The sequence below is a fragment of the Leucoraja erinacea genome, chromosome 11 (genome assembly GCF_028641065.1).
Source record: "Leucoraja erinacea ecotype New England chromosome 11, Leri_hhj_1, whole genome shotgun sequence".
In the NCBI taxonomy this organism is placed as follows: Eukaryota; Metazoa; Chordata; class Chondrichthyes; order Rajiformes; family Rajidae; genus Leucoraja; species Leucoraja erinaceus.
In genome coordinates this window covers 12,490,876-12,503,685 of record NC_073387.1, presented here as the reverse complement: position 1 = coordinate 12,503,685, position 12,810 = coordinate 12,490,876, and the positions used below count along the sequence as shown (strand labels likewise).

The 12,810-nt window shown below is 42.4% G+C and overlaps 2 protein-coding genes across 4 annotated transcripts in view; both read left to right on the top strand.

Annotated features, from left to right (window-relative positions):
• LOC129701458 (C-terminal-binding protein 1) overlaps positions 1–12,810 on the top strand; it is a 302,130-nt gene that overhangs the window by 24,028 nt on the left and 265,292 nt on the right. The window lies entirely within an intron of this gene.
• Positions 1–12,810, top strand: part of fam53c (family with sequence similarity 53 member C) — a 115,605-nt gene that overhangs the window by 36,495 nt on the left and 66,300 nt on the right. For 2 of the 3 annotated variants that reach the window (XM_055642650.1, XM_055642649.1), the window contains exons 2-3: positions 1,601–1,856; positions 7,630–7,687. In XM_055642650.1, coding sequence (XP_055498625.1) covers positions 1,779–1,856; positions 7,630–7,687 — 136 coding nt within the window. In that variant the 5' untranslated portion in view covers positions 1,601–1,778. The remainder of the gene's footprint in view (positions 1–1,600; positions 1,857–7,629; positions 7,688–12,810) is intronic. The other variant, XM_055642651.1, reaches the window with a different exon arrangement.

Genomic DNA, 12,810 nt, shown 5'->3' with positions numbered 1-12,810 from the left:
AGATGGGACGATAGGTGATTGGTAGACCAAGGAGAGAGATACGATGGGCAGAAGGAGCCAGGTGAGGGAGGGAGGGGTGGGGTGGAGTTGGGAGACAGAAGCAGGAAGCAGACTATGAGAATAAGGGCAGATGAAGACAGGTGGAGGGTAGGGGAGAATGATATGCAAAGGGATGCAAAGCTGGAATATGAGAAGTAAGATGAGGGATGAGATATGAAGGGCAGATGAAACTGGATGAGGGAAGATATGCAGTGATCCAGTGGGTGACTGGTTTGTAGAGCATCTGCACTTTATTTGCAGTGGTCATGTGATACTCCTGGTTGCATGCCTTTTCAACTCCCCTTCTCTGTGGCCCAATGCAAACTAGGAGAACGACACCTCATTCCACCAGGGTATAAAACCAATGGCGTGAATATTGAATTTTCAAGTTTCTGGTAATCCTTTTCTTCTGCATTCTCCCCTCTCCTTCAGATCTTTCGCCAGAGGGTGGTGAATCAGTGGAATTCATTGCCACAGATGGCTGTGGAGGTCAAATCAGTGGTTAATTTCAAGGCGGAGATTGACATAATCTTGATCTGTAAGGGTGTCGAGCGTTATGGGGAGAAGGCAGGTTAATGAGATTGAGAAGGAAAGATAGATCAACCATGGTTGAATGGCGGAGTAGACGCGATGGGCCGAAGGGCCTACTTTTGCCCCTGTGACATGAACTTTTGAGATCTACTTCAGTCCTCCCATTTTTGTTCTCTCTCTCTCTTCTATCCCCTCCCCTTTCCCTCCAAGTTCCATCCACCTACCACACATCTCCAACTGTATCCATCCTCCATTTGGATCCATCTGCCATTCATCTCTCCCATAATGGTTCACATTATCACCATATACGATTTTACCCTGGTAGCCTTTAAGTCCCTGTTTGTCATCCTCCAGGCTCTGTCTCCACTTACACCCTCCATCTCATTCCCCCACCTGGCACCATTTGTCTTTTTTTACTTGCCTCTTTCCACCTTCCTACCTGCCTCTGTATCCCAACTCTACCCTACCTCCTCCCTATCTGATTTCTACTGCTCATCATTCCTCGCCCCTTTTCGATCTACGTGGCAACAACTGGCCAGTGTCTTACTCCTCCGCATTTTTACACGGCCGATCTTTTCTCCCCAAACTAAGTCGTGGCACAGGATCTCGATCAAAAACAAAACCAATTCCTCCCTCTCCTCTCCATAGGTGTGTTACTTGACCCACATTTTGGTCTATGCTGAAATAGAATGTAAATATAGTGGATTTGAATTAAAAATCTGGTCACTTGCAATTTTGATATGTTTTGCCACATAGGTCTGCCTGGGAAGTTTATAATTTGGTACAATTTATTTATATGTTCTCTGCTTGTAATGTCAGGATGCATGTCATGCATGGTACAGTCCATAGATGTTCACATTTTCTTGCATTACAGTAGTGACAGCTGTGATATCCAGTATAAACATTACTGCCTGCAACAGGAATGGCCCTAAATTTGTCATTGGTACAAGGTATTTGTGGATAATATAGCCCCTCTAAATCAGGGCTGTCTCTTTTTAACAAAAACAACTTTTTCAATACTCTTTTGCAGGCAATGTAAAGATTGGATTAAGGAATGTACCAGTGCTTTGCCTCACATGTAAGATGACCACCACTCTATAAGTTCTACATCCCTGGAACACAAAACATGGTGGAATGAAAGTATAGGCGTTGCTGAGGGAAGAGCGCAGTCGCTTTCACAGCACGTGAGGAAAGGCTGGAAGGTTACCATGGTAACTGTCATCACAGAACAACTACAGAAACAGAGTTTGGATGACCTGGCTTGTAAGGTCTTCAATATTAACCTGGTAAGAGGACAGTGCAACAGCCGCAGTCTTGTGTCTTGCCATGTCTGTCTGTGTGTGCGTATTTTTCCACTACTGCTTCTTTATCTTGGAGTCAGACATGCAATACATTGAGAATTTTGTAAACAGGGCTCCTCTGTGGTAGGAAAGCAGTGATCCAGGCCACATTGCAACAAGTGACTGCTAGTGGTATGCATAGTGCTGCTTGTCAGTTCCACTTTAAAACTGAAAAAAAAACTGGCGACTAAATATTCTGCAAGTTGTATGTGTGCACTGGGGTCCTCTTGAATGCAGTGGCAGCTCTCACTCCAGAATTCCCCAATTGGAAAACTTTCTGTACCATTCTACAATCAAGTAAAGAACTTCCAATTCTGTGCATATGTGGTAACTTGCATTGTGAATCATGGCATCACTGTGTTTTACAGCAAGCTAATGAAGCTTGATCTGTCGAGTTGGAAATACGAAGGAATATTGATTTATCTCCTTTTGCATAACTTTTTATTTTCTAATCCCTCATCTCCTTAGTCATGATATCCTGTTTCTTAGTCCTCTAATATTTGCACCCTATATATGTTGAGAATGGTTTTCCCTGTAACCTGTATATTTGTATGGGTTATAAATAATGACCCATTTTCCAATTGGTAATCTTCACTTCTAAACTGGTGAAGATGGAGAACTTGAAACACATTAATGTTAAGCAGTTATTTTGACAACTTGTTCACTGCTCTGTAAAATGGACATGCACTCGTCTGTGTCGAGCAGTGGTTTTGCAATTTCCTCTGTGGGATATTTTTTTACCTGCCCACAGTCAATGTTGATGCCCAAAAATAATGAACCACTCTGGTGGACTCCTGCCCTAACTATGTTCAGGCAGTGTCGGTTCTTAAACCATAGCCATGGTACTCAATTATTTTTCAGTTCATATTCAGCATTACAGATTGTGCAAGGAAGTCAATGATTAAAGAACTGCATAAATCTGGTTTCCTTGGATCTTTAACAGCCTCTCTTTAAAGGTTACCCAGTTTGATCTTTCCTTCCTTTCCTGCATTAATAAGCTTTTAGTGATGGCAATCGTTCAGCTTCTCGCTGAGGCTGGACTTCTTATCTGTGGAGCATGACCTGTTGGTAAAACACTTTCACCAAGGGATATACTTGGCCTGGACTGCAAAGCACAGTCTCGTGATGATTTATTATCCACATGGTAAATGTATACTTAAAGACTGAAGTTGTATATGTTTTAGTGTTTGTTTTCTTATTGGATGAGAAAGATGAAATGGTGAGGAGTTATATTTTTATATTGTGCATTCAGCATTTTGTAAATATTAATCCTAATATGGATTAATTAAAGATTTGTGGCTTCCTTTGAAATGCTATAGTGCGATATTTTCCTTTTATTATATTCAGTAATAGAAAGTTATCTAATTTGTATCTGCCCACAAACATAATACTATATTGACATGATCCTAGTCATTTATTTGAGCGCAAAGCCACTGTTTTACTCGTTTGCCAAGTCAGATTTTCTGTACAAAATGACACTAAATGAGTTTAGTTGCTGCATATGTAATTACATGCACCGATTTGCATCAGAACTGAGAAACAGACTCATACAGCATGGAAACTAGCCCTTCTTAGGCAGAAGGAGCCAACTCGTTCAGCTAGATTTTCTAGCTGAGCTAGTCCCATCTGATTGCATTTGATCCATATGCCTCTAACATTTACAATCTGTATCCCTATCTAAATGTGTTTTAAACATCATCGTAACACCTCTACAGCTTCCTCTAGCACTCCTTCCATAAATGCACCACCTTTTGTGTGTGGAAAATTTCCCTCAGGTCTCTTTTAAATCTCACCTTAAACCTCTGCCCCCTGTAGTTCTAGATTTCTCTATCCAGGGGAAAAGACTGTGATCATTCCTCTTATTTGTGTCTCTCATGATTTAGTATAAGGTCACCACTGAGACTCCGGGAGGAAAAAAGCTGCTCCAGCCTCCCCTTATAACAAGTCCTGGCAGAATGTTTTCTGCACCTCTTCCGGGTTAATTACATTGTTCTTATAGTAGGTAAAGAATTGCACTCTGTGCTCCAAATGCAGTCCCACCATTGTTGTGTACAACCGTAACATGATATAGAACAGTGCAGCACAAGAACAGGCCCTTCGATCCACTATGTCTGTGCCAAAAATGATTACAAGACTTTGCCTTACCTGCCTGCACATGATCCATATCTTTCTATTCCCTGCATAGCCATATGTGTATCCAAAGGTCTCTGAAAAGCCACTATCATATCTGCCACAACCATCACCCCCAAACAATGTGTTTCAGGCAAAAAACTTGCCTCGCACGTCACCTTTAAACTTTGCCCCTCTCGCCTTAACTATGCCCTCTAGTATTTGAGTGGTTTGAATTCCTGCATTCAATACTCTTACCAATGAAGGCAAAAATGGTAGCTAGACGCCTTCTTCACTACCCTGTGTACCTGTATCTCCGCTTTCAGGGAATTATGTACCTGTAACCCCAGGTCTCTCCTCTTCTGCACTTTTGAGGGCTCAACCAAGTACTGTGCAAGCCCTGACCAGGTTTGACTCGCCAGAATACATCACTCACACTTGTCAGTTAAATTCCATCTGTCATTCCTTGGCCTGCTTCCCTAGTTAATCCAGAGTCTGGAATTCATTGCCACAGGTAGCTGTGGAGGCCAAGTCATTGGGTCGGGATTGATGGATTCCTCATTACTAAGGGCATCAAAGGTTGCGGTGAGAAGGCAGGAGAATGGGGTTCAGAGGGAAAAGTAAATCGGCCGTGATCAAATGGCGGAGCAGACTCGATGGGCGGAATGGGGGTAATTTTGCTTCTATGTCTTAAGGTCTTACTCTTTTGTAAACTTGCATAACCTTTCTCGGTGTTCCCAATACCATCGAATTTTCGTGTAATCTACAAATTTCCTCACCACTTTACATTGTCATCTAAACTGTTAGTATAATATAATAAACAACAGTGGACCCAACACACCACTAATCTCCAATCGGTAAAACTTCCCTCCACTTCAACTCTCTCACTCTTTTCACCAAGCCAATTTTGAATCCAGCTCACACTGGATCCCGTGTGATTTAACCTTTCGGACGAGCCCACTATGCGGTTCCTTGTCAAAGGCCTTGCTGTAGTCCACGTAGACAATGTCTACCACCCTACCCTTGTTGGACCTCTTGGTGAGGTCTTCAAAAACATCTCTTATCAAAGTTGGAGACCTGTGGCTGTTCTTCATGCAAGGAGGCAAAAATCGCCTATATTGATGTTAATGGCGAGTGAAGTCTGTCTTTACGGCAGATTAGGTAGAGCTTTTGACACTGAATCTACAATTTTCTCACTGAAAATGGAAGATGGTGGGGTTTTAAAATAATTAGTACAGAAAACTTTTATCCTATCCCTGGCTATTCTGAGTCTATGTTATGCAATTCATATTACCTTATTCTGCACAGGGTTCTGTTGAAATATTTAAAAAAATGTTAAAGCTTTAGTGCTGATATTCAATCATGTGTTTAATTAGTTGGCCAAAATGGACGCTAACATAATAATAACTGTCCCTCAAGTAATATTTTCACGTTAGAGCAGTCCACGTGAATAAAAACGACACACAGCAGAATAAAATCATTTTCTGAATATATCAGTCCTTTATGGTGCTGTTAATCCATTTGAGCTTCCTCCCTTGATATGAATCTCTTTATCATTATAACCCTCTAATCCCTTCTTTCTCATATACTTGTCCAGAATCGTACTCGTTCCAACTTCTTCTGGAAGTGAATTTCAGATTCTCGCCACTCTGAGTGAAGCATTTTCTTTTGAATTTCCCAGTGAATTTTTGATGACAGTCCTGTATTAGTTGTTCGAGGCAGAAGTTGGCCTCCAGTTATTTTGTTATCCGCAAGTGAAAATATTTTCTCCATATGCTTTCTTTCTTAACCTTTCCTTTCAAAAAGAACAGTTAGGTCAATATTCCTTTGCTGTCATTCATCTTTTGCTAATATGTGTATTGCACAGAAACATAGAAAATAGGCGCAGGAGTAGACCATTTGGTTAATCATCTAAAATTAGTACCCCGTTCCTGCTTTTTCCCCATATCTCTTGATTCCTTTAGCCCCGTGATAAATCTAACATGTCGATGTTTAGAACCAAAAGCTGGTGCACATCTAAAACGGTGATTAGAAGAGAAAACTAGTTCCACTTTAAATCAAAGGGGGTTACAATTTAGTGGACATGTTCAAAGGGGGAAATGGATAAAGTGCATTTTACAATTTTCTTAGTAAGGAGAAAATATTTGTGTTTGGGATTCCATTTATATTTAACTCACATTTTGAAAAATTGCTTTGGGACTAATTATTGAGGTAAATAATTTGAGTCTTAGAGAGATACTGTTCAAAAGCAATCCTTTGGTTCAGAATCTGCACCAGCCATCAACCAACCATTTACGCTGATACTACATTAATCATATTTTAATTCTCCCCATATTCTAATCAACTCATCCCAAATTCTGCCACTGGCCTCTGCACTCGTGGCAATTTTCAGTGATCCATTAACCTGCCATGCAGCAAATGTTTGGGATATGGGAGGAAACTGGAGCACTTGGCAGACCCAACACGGTTACAGAGGGAATATGCAAACTGCACACAGAAAACCCCGCAGGTCAGGATTGAATCCGTATCTCAGGTGCTGTGGGGCAGCTGCATCACGCTGCCACTCATTAGTACTATTGTTTTTAATCGTTCAAATGAAAAGAGTATTGCACTGAATTGGCTTTACATTGTTTGGCCTGTCCATTAGAGTACTTTAGAAAATATTGTGGTTTGCTACCTCGACCGTTTCCTCTCATTGCTTCAGCTGCATGCTAACCTTTGCGGGTTCTAAACACCAACTTTGATTTCTCCCCTTTTCCTATCTTGGTCAAACCTGTTGAGGGAAATTAGTTACAATTCAAGCTCTTGCAATATGTATGTGGGAAATGTATGTCTCCTTTGTGTTCATTATTCTGTGGCGCCTCTTCCTCTGTCACAATTGATCCTTGATGCAGATGTCACTTAAAGGGCCTGTCCCACTTGGCGAATTTTTTCGGCGACATCATTGACTGACGTATCAGATCACCGAAAAAGTCGCAGCGTGATGCGGCGGTGACACGGCGTTGTGACGTATTGATGCGTTTTTTTCAATGTCGCAACATTTTTTTTTGTCACCACTGGATTTTGAAATATTCAAAATCTTTCGGCGACCCTACTACGTCAGTCAATGACGCCGGCAGTCGCCGTAACAATCGGCAAGTGGGACAGGCCCTTAACTAGTTTCCATAACAACCTTTCTTCATGTGCTGTTTTATCTCCACCCGTCCACCCCCCCCACCTCCATTATGCCAAGTTATTTTCATTATTCAAATAATCTCGCCCTCTACTGTTAACAATTTTTATCAATAAGGTCACAAATGTTTGGTGTCATTTTTCTTTTTGATGCATGTGCTTAAACTCAAATTCTGTTACTTTTTTGACCTTTACATACAATTAAATTTGGAAACCCTATCACAATGCACTGCAGTGTTAAGGGATTATTTACGTGCTTCCTCAACACCCGTATTGCCTGGATTCACCTAATTATTCATCGTTGGGGGTAACATGCCAGCTATTTGAAGATGTCTTGGTAGTTGAGCAGTTATTTACTAGCCCTAATATTTGTTTTGCTTATTGCTCGATCCCTCAAACACACATTGAGACCCACATCCTTTCATCTTTACTCTTTCAGCCCCTGCCTGAGAATACGAACAAGGGTGGCTCCTGGAATCCATATCAATTCATAGCAGGTAGGTGCACTTACTTGGCGCTCTGCGGCAGTACCTGATCTATATTTGTAGAATCAAGGGTTGGATATCGTGGTGGAAGGCGAGGGGTGTATGAGCAGTATCCCTCCGATCGAGGAGGTTATTATTGTCACGTGTACCAAGATATGGTTCAAAGCCTTGCTCTGCATGTTATCTGGGCAGATTAATTGTACCATATATGAGTACAATAGGCAGTGAAAAAAAGAGAAAGGAAGCAGAGTTTAGTTTAAACTACAAAGAAAGTACAGATTAAAAAGAAAGTAAGTGCTGCAAGGAGATGCATTGGAAGGTCAGGAATACATCCTTAGAAGTGGATTTCATTGGAGGTTAAGTACCCAGGGAACATCTACTTCACAATGATGATCCAATAATGAAAGTCAAAAATATTTAAAGATTGTATATTTGTCAGTTGTGGCAGGGGAGGATAATATTTATTTGGTTGTGTTTCCCAGTAATCCCAGCGAATGGTGGAGGGATGGCATAATGTCTGTGACATATGAGCTAGGGTCAGATGAAGAATCTCTGTGTTCAATGGTTGTGTTGAGCCCAAATTTAAAGACAGCCTCCTTGGAAATCTATTTAACTGATTAGTGCTTCAGATTGTCTGAAAAAGTTTAAATATTATCTTTTCTTAGACAAAAACTTAGCTTAAAGCAACGTGTTGCAGATGTGCTGTTATATCTTAATCAGGTTAAAGCAAGTCCATGCTTTACTGGGGTCTGACTCTAAAATAGGACAACTTGACATTGGATCATTGACTATTGAAAAATTGTTGATATCCATTGCATGGCATTGACTGCTGTGGGCACTGGTCTGTTCTGGAATCTTGGTTCAGTTGTTCAGAGCTTCCAGGTCTCAGATAGCAAAATAACAATCAAAAATGGGTCCTTGATATCCCCTTCCTATCTGAAGATCAATTGCAGCATTCCAGTGTCTGAGATCTGTGCCCAGGGCCGGCCATAAGCCGATTGGACCAATTGCTCCCAATTGGAACCAGCGCTAGATCCGCTCTAGGATCTTTGGAGTAATCTATTCTCGGCTCGGGTAGATCTATCCCGGGTGGAGGGGGGAGAGAGGGGTGGAGAGAGAGTAGAGGGGTGGAGGGGGAAGAAAGGGGTAGACGGGGATGGGGGTGTGAGGGGGAATGGAGAAGGGAGAGAGGGGGAGGTCCCTCACGGTCCCATGGCAGCGCTCCCGCCCTTCCAGTCGGCGTGCTTCACGTACACAGCCCTGGCTCCACCCCTCTCTCTCCTCGGGGAGACATGGTGAACAAAACAGGGAGGGCCGGGCCGGGGTATGGAGCAACGTTTACAAACCTCGGCCTCAGCTCACCCGCGTTCGCCCGGACCTCTGCATCCGCTCCCGCCACCGGCCCTCTCCCTACCTTCTCCTCTTCCCTTCCTTCCCTCCCTTCTTTCCTACCCTCCCTCCGTTCTCTCCTTCCCTCCCTCCTTCCTCTCTCTCTTTTCCCTTCTCTCCCTCCTCTCTCTTTTCCCTTCTCTCCTTCCCTCCCTCCCTCCCTTCCTTCTTTCTCTCCTTCCCTCCCTCCCTTCTTTCTCTCCTTTCCCTCCCTTCCTTCCCTTCCCTCACTCCCTTCTCTTTGCTACTTCTCTCTCCCTCCCTCCTTCTCTCTCCTTCTCTGCCTTCCCTCCTCCCTTCTCTCCTTCCTCCCTCACACACACACACACACACACACACACACACACACACACACACACACACACACACACACACACACACACACACACACACACACACACACACACACACACACACACACACACACACACACACACACACACCACACCCACCCAACCCCCCCCCTAAGTTAGGTTTGCCAGGATCTAGTTAATTAAATAACTTTTTTTTAATTTCAAGCGCACATTTTGATTACTTTACATTCTACCATAGAAATATAAAGTCTATAATAGACTTTATTTGTATTTCTATGATTCATCAGACCTTGGCTGGGAACCTGGGGCTCACCAAAATTGTTCCCAATTGGGCTCCGCACCTCCTAAGGCCGGCCCTGTCTGCACTAGCCATCTGGAGAACTAGTTTTAGCAACATGACCATCACGCTATTCAAGTGCTTTCCTTGCCTATTCCCATTCCTTTTGTCAGCTAATCAGGCAGATCAATGTTTCATTGTAAACCCACACATTGGTCAGTATATATTCTGAGATGAGAGTCTCAGAGGGAATGACCAGGATGTTGCTGGGCCTTGATTATGTTGGCTAATTTCCCGAGGCAGCTTGAAGCCTAGATGGAGTTGAAGGTGGGGAAGCTGATTTGTGTGATGGACTGGATTACGTCCACAACTATGCAATTGTGTTCAGCCTTGTGCAGAGGTGTTGCCAAACCAAGTGCATCTCAATGCATCTGGAGAAATTGGTTAGAGTTGTTGGAGACATGACAAACTTCCATAGTCTTCTCCAGAATCAGAAGCATTTGTATGCTTTCTTGGCTGTAGCTTCAGTGTGTTTGGTCCAGGACAATTTGTTGGTGATTTTTACACCTAGAAATTGAAGCTCTTGGTCTTCAACATTATTGATGCTGATTTGTGTGTGTGTGTGTGTGTGTGTGTGTGTGTGTACTACCTCATTCGAAGTCGGTAACTAGCTGCTTCTTTTTGCTAACATAGGGAGAGGCTGTTATCTTGACACCATGTTACCAAGCTCTCTATCTCCTTCCTGTACTCCGACTCATCATTGTTCAATATCTGGACTACCACTGATGCCATCTGCAAACTTGTTCATGGAGTCAGAGCAGAATTTGGCCACAGAGTTGTGAGTGTACAGGAACTACAATAAGGGGCTGTGAATGCATCCCTGCAAGGCACTGGTGTTGAGAATTATTGTGGAGGGTATTTTCCACCTATTCATACTGATTGTAGTATTTTGGGTCAGGAGATGGAGAATCCTGCAGCAGAAGGGAATGCTGACTGCAAAGTGCAGGAATTTGGAGATGTGTTTGGATGGAATTGTGTTGAATGTAGAGTTTTAAATCGACAAGTGGGATTCTGACTTAGATGTCCTTTATTATCCAGATGTTCCAGTGATGAATATATGGCCAGGGGGATGGCATCTGCCTTGGACAAGATGCGGCAGTAGGCAAATCACAGTGGGGGTTAAACACTTGTTTCATAGAGAGTTTAAAGATGTCTTTAAATTCCAGCACATGTCCCTGTGTGGTCACACGAGAGGGTTGGCCAATACTTCCCTTAAGATCTGGTGCAGGCCTATTACTGGAAGGAGGATGTTGTTTAATCCAGTGGATAATAGCAGTTCACTATGTTGCAATAGTAGCGGTGACCACAATCGTGTACACCACTTTGACATTGACTAAAACATTTTTGCTTTGTCTCACTGTAACATTTCATTTTCAAAATCTAGGTGATGAGCTACACAATATGTGATGGCAGGCGACATTATTGTTAGAAATGCTGGAAACATTAGGGAAATAGAATAGACAATACTGCTTTTCAGTCTTAAAAGCTTAAGATGTGTGAGAAAAGGACGACACATGGAGTTCTCGTTACAACTGTAGAAAGAATTACAGTAACACATGCTAGAGAATGGGCTCTTTCTTCACAGATGTGAAGAAAAAGTTATTTTTCTTTAGTGAGCACCAGGATGGCATACATCCATGCTCCTGCTGTTTTTGGTCTTTATGCTTTGAAAAGGCTGCTGGCACAGAATTATTTCTGCAAATGCATATTAATTGTACGAGGATGCTGATATATATTTTTTTAATATCGATTTTTTGTGCTCTCAAACTATAAAACCAAAAAAAACATGTTAATAAGAGATTGATGTAACAAAGATGCCAGTTGAAAAACACGATATACTGGACATACTCAACCATTCAGGCCGCATCTGTGGGAAGCGAATCAAGGTTTCAGACAAAAGATCCTTCATTTCTCTTCCCAGCTAAGCATTTACAGCATTTCCTGTTTTTATTTTGGATTTCCAGCATCTAGTTTGTTTTCCATTTGAAGGCGCCAGTTCATTTGCTCCACTTGAAACTTGCAGTTGATGTACATCCTTGCAGATGAGGCAGGACTGATGAACAACCATTTTGCTGCCTCTTTCGTCACGGCAGTTTAATCTCTTTAGAGGCCTCTTGCAAACTAAATCTGACTGTACGTTTCAAATTTGGAGTAACTCAGCGGGACAGGCAGCATCTCTGGAGAGAAGAAATGGGTGACGTTTCTGGTCAAGACCCTTCTTCAGACTGAAGTCAGGGGAGTGGGCGGTACAGAGATAAAATGTAGTTGGAGACAGTAAGACTGGTGGGAGAACTGGGAAGGGGGAGGGGATGGGGAGAGAGGGAAAGGAAGGGCTACTTGAAGTTAGAGAAGTCAATGTTGTTTTTTAAAATGTGAGTAAATGATGAAAGGGGGGGGGAGAAAAGGGGGGGGGGGGAGGGGGAAAGGGGGGGTTGGGGGAAACTGTCATCGAGTTTTTGGCCTGGCTTCCTTTTGATGCAAACTGATCTGGAAATTCTTGATGAATACACCACAATTACTTGTGAGCAAAGCTGAAAAGCATCACCAAGAGTTCAAATAATGTGAAAACGAGATTTAGTGCTTGACTTGATTGAGAACGTAGTTATTATTAGTTCCCAACTAGGAAATACAATGAACTTTGCTTGCTAGTTTAGAGAAATGTAGTGCTTATGCTGTGTGTTCATCAGAAACTTGACGCACCCATGTGAATGATTCCACATTCAGCCATTTTGAGTGGGCTCTTGGTGAAGGTGAATGGAGTTGTGAACTTGAGATGGCCTACTTTGTAAGCTGAAGTCCCAACGGCAGCGTGATCCTGGTTGGTTGAGTAGTTTTTTTTAAATCCACTATTTTTAGCTAGTCAAACTTCATCTGGACAGCTGATCAAACTTGAGCAATATTCCTGAACATGGTTTGGGTTCTCCAATCTTAATGCTTGCCAGCCTTCGCGTACATTCCAGCTGTTTCTGCTTTCATGCATGTGAATATTTTTTTTCATGAGGCAAACAAAAGGTGCATATTATTAGCTTGACTTTGCAAATATAAAGAATAGTTTCCACAGATATCCAACAGCTACAAGATGCACGTACATAACC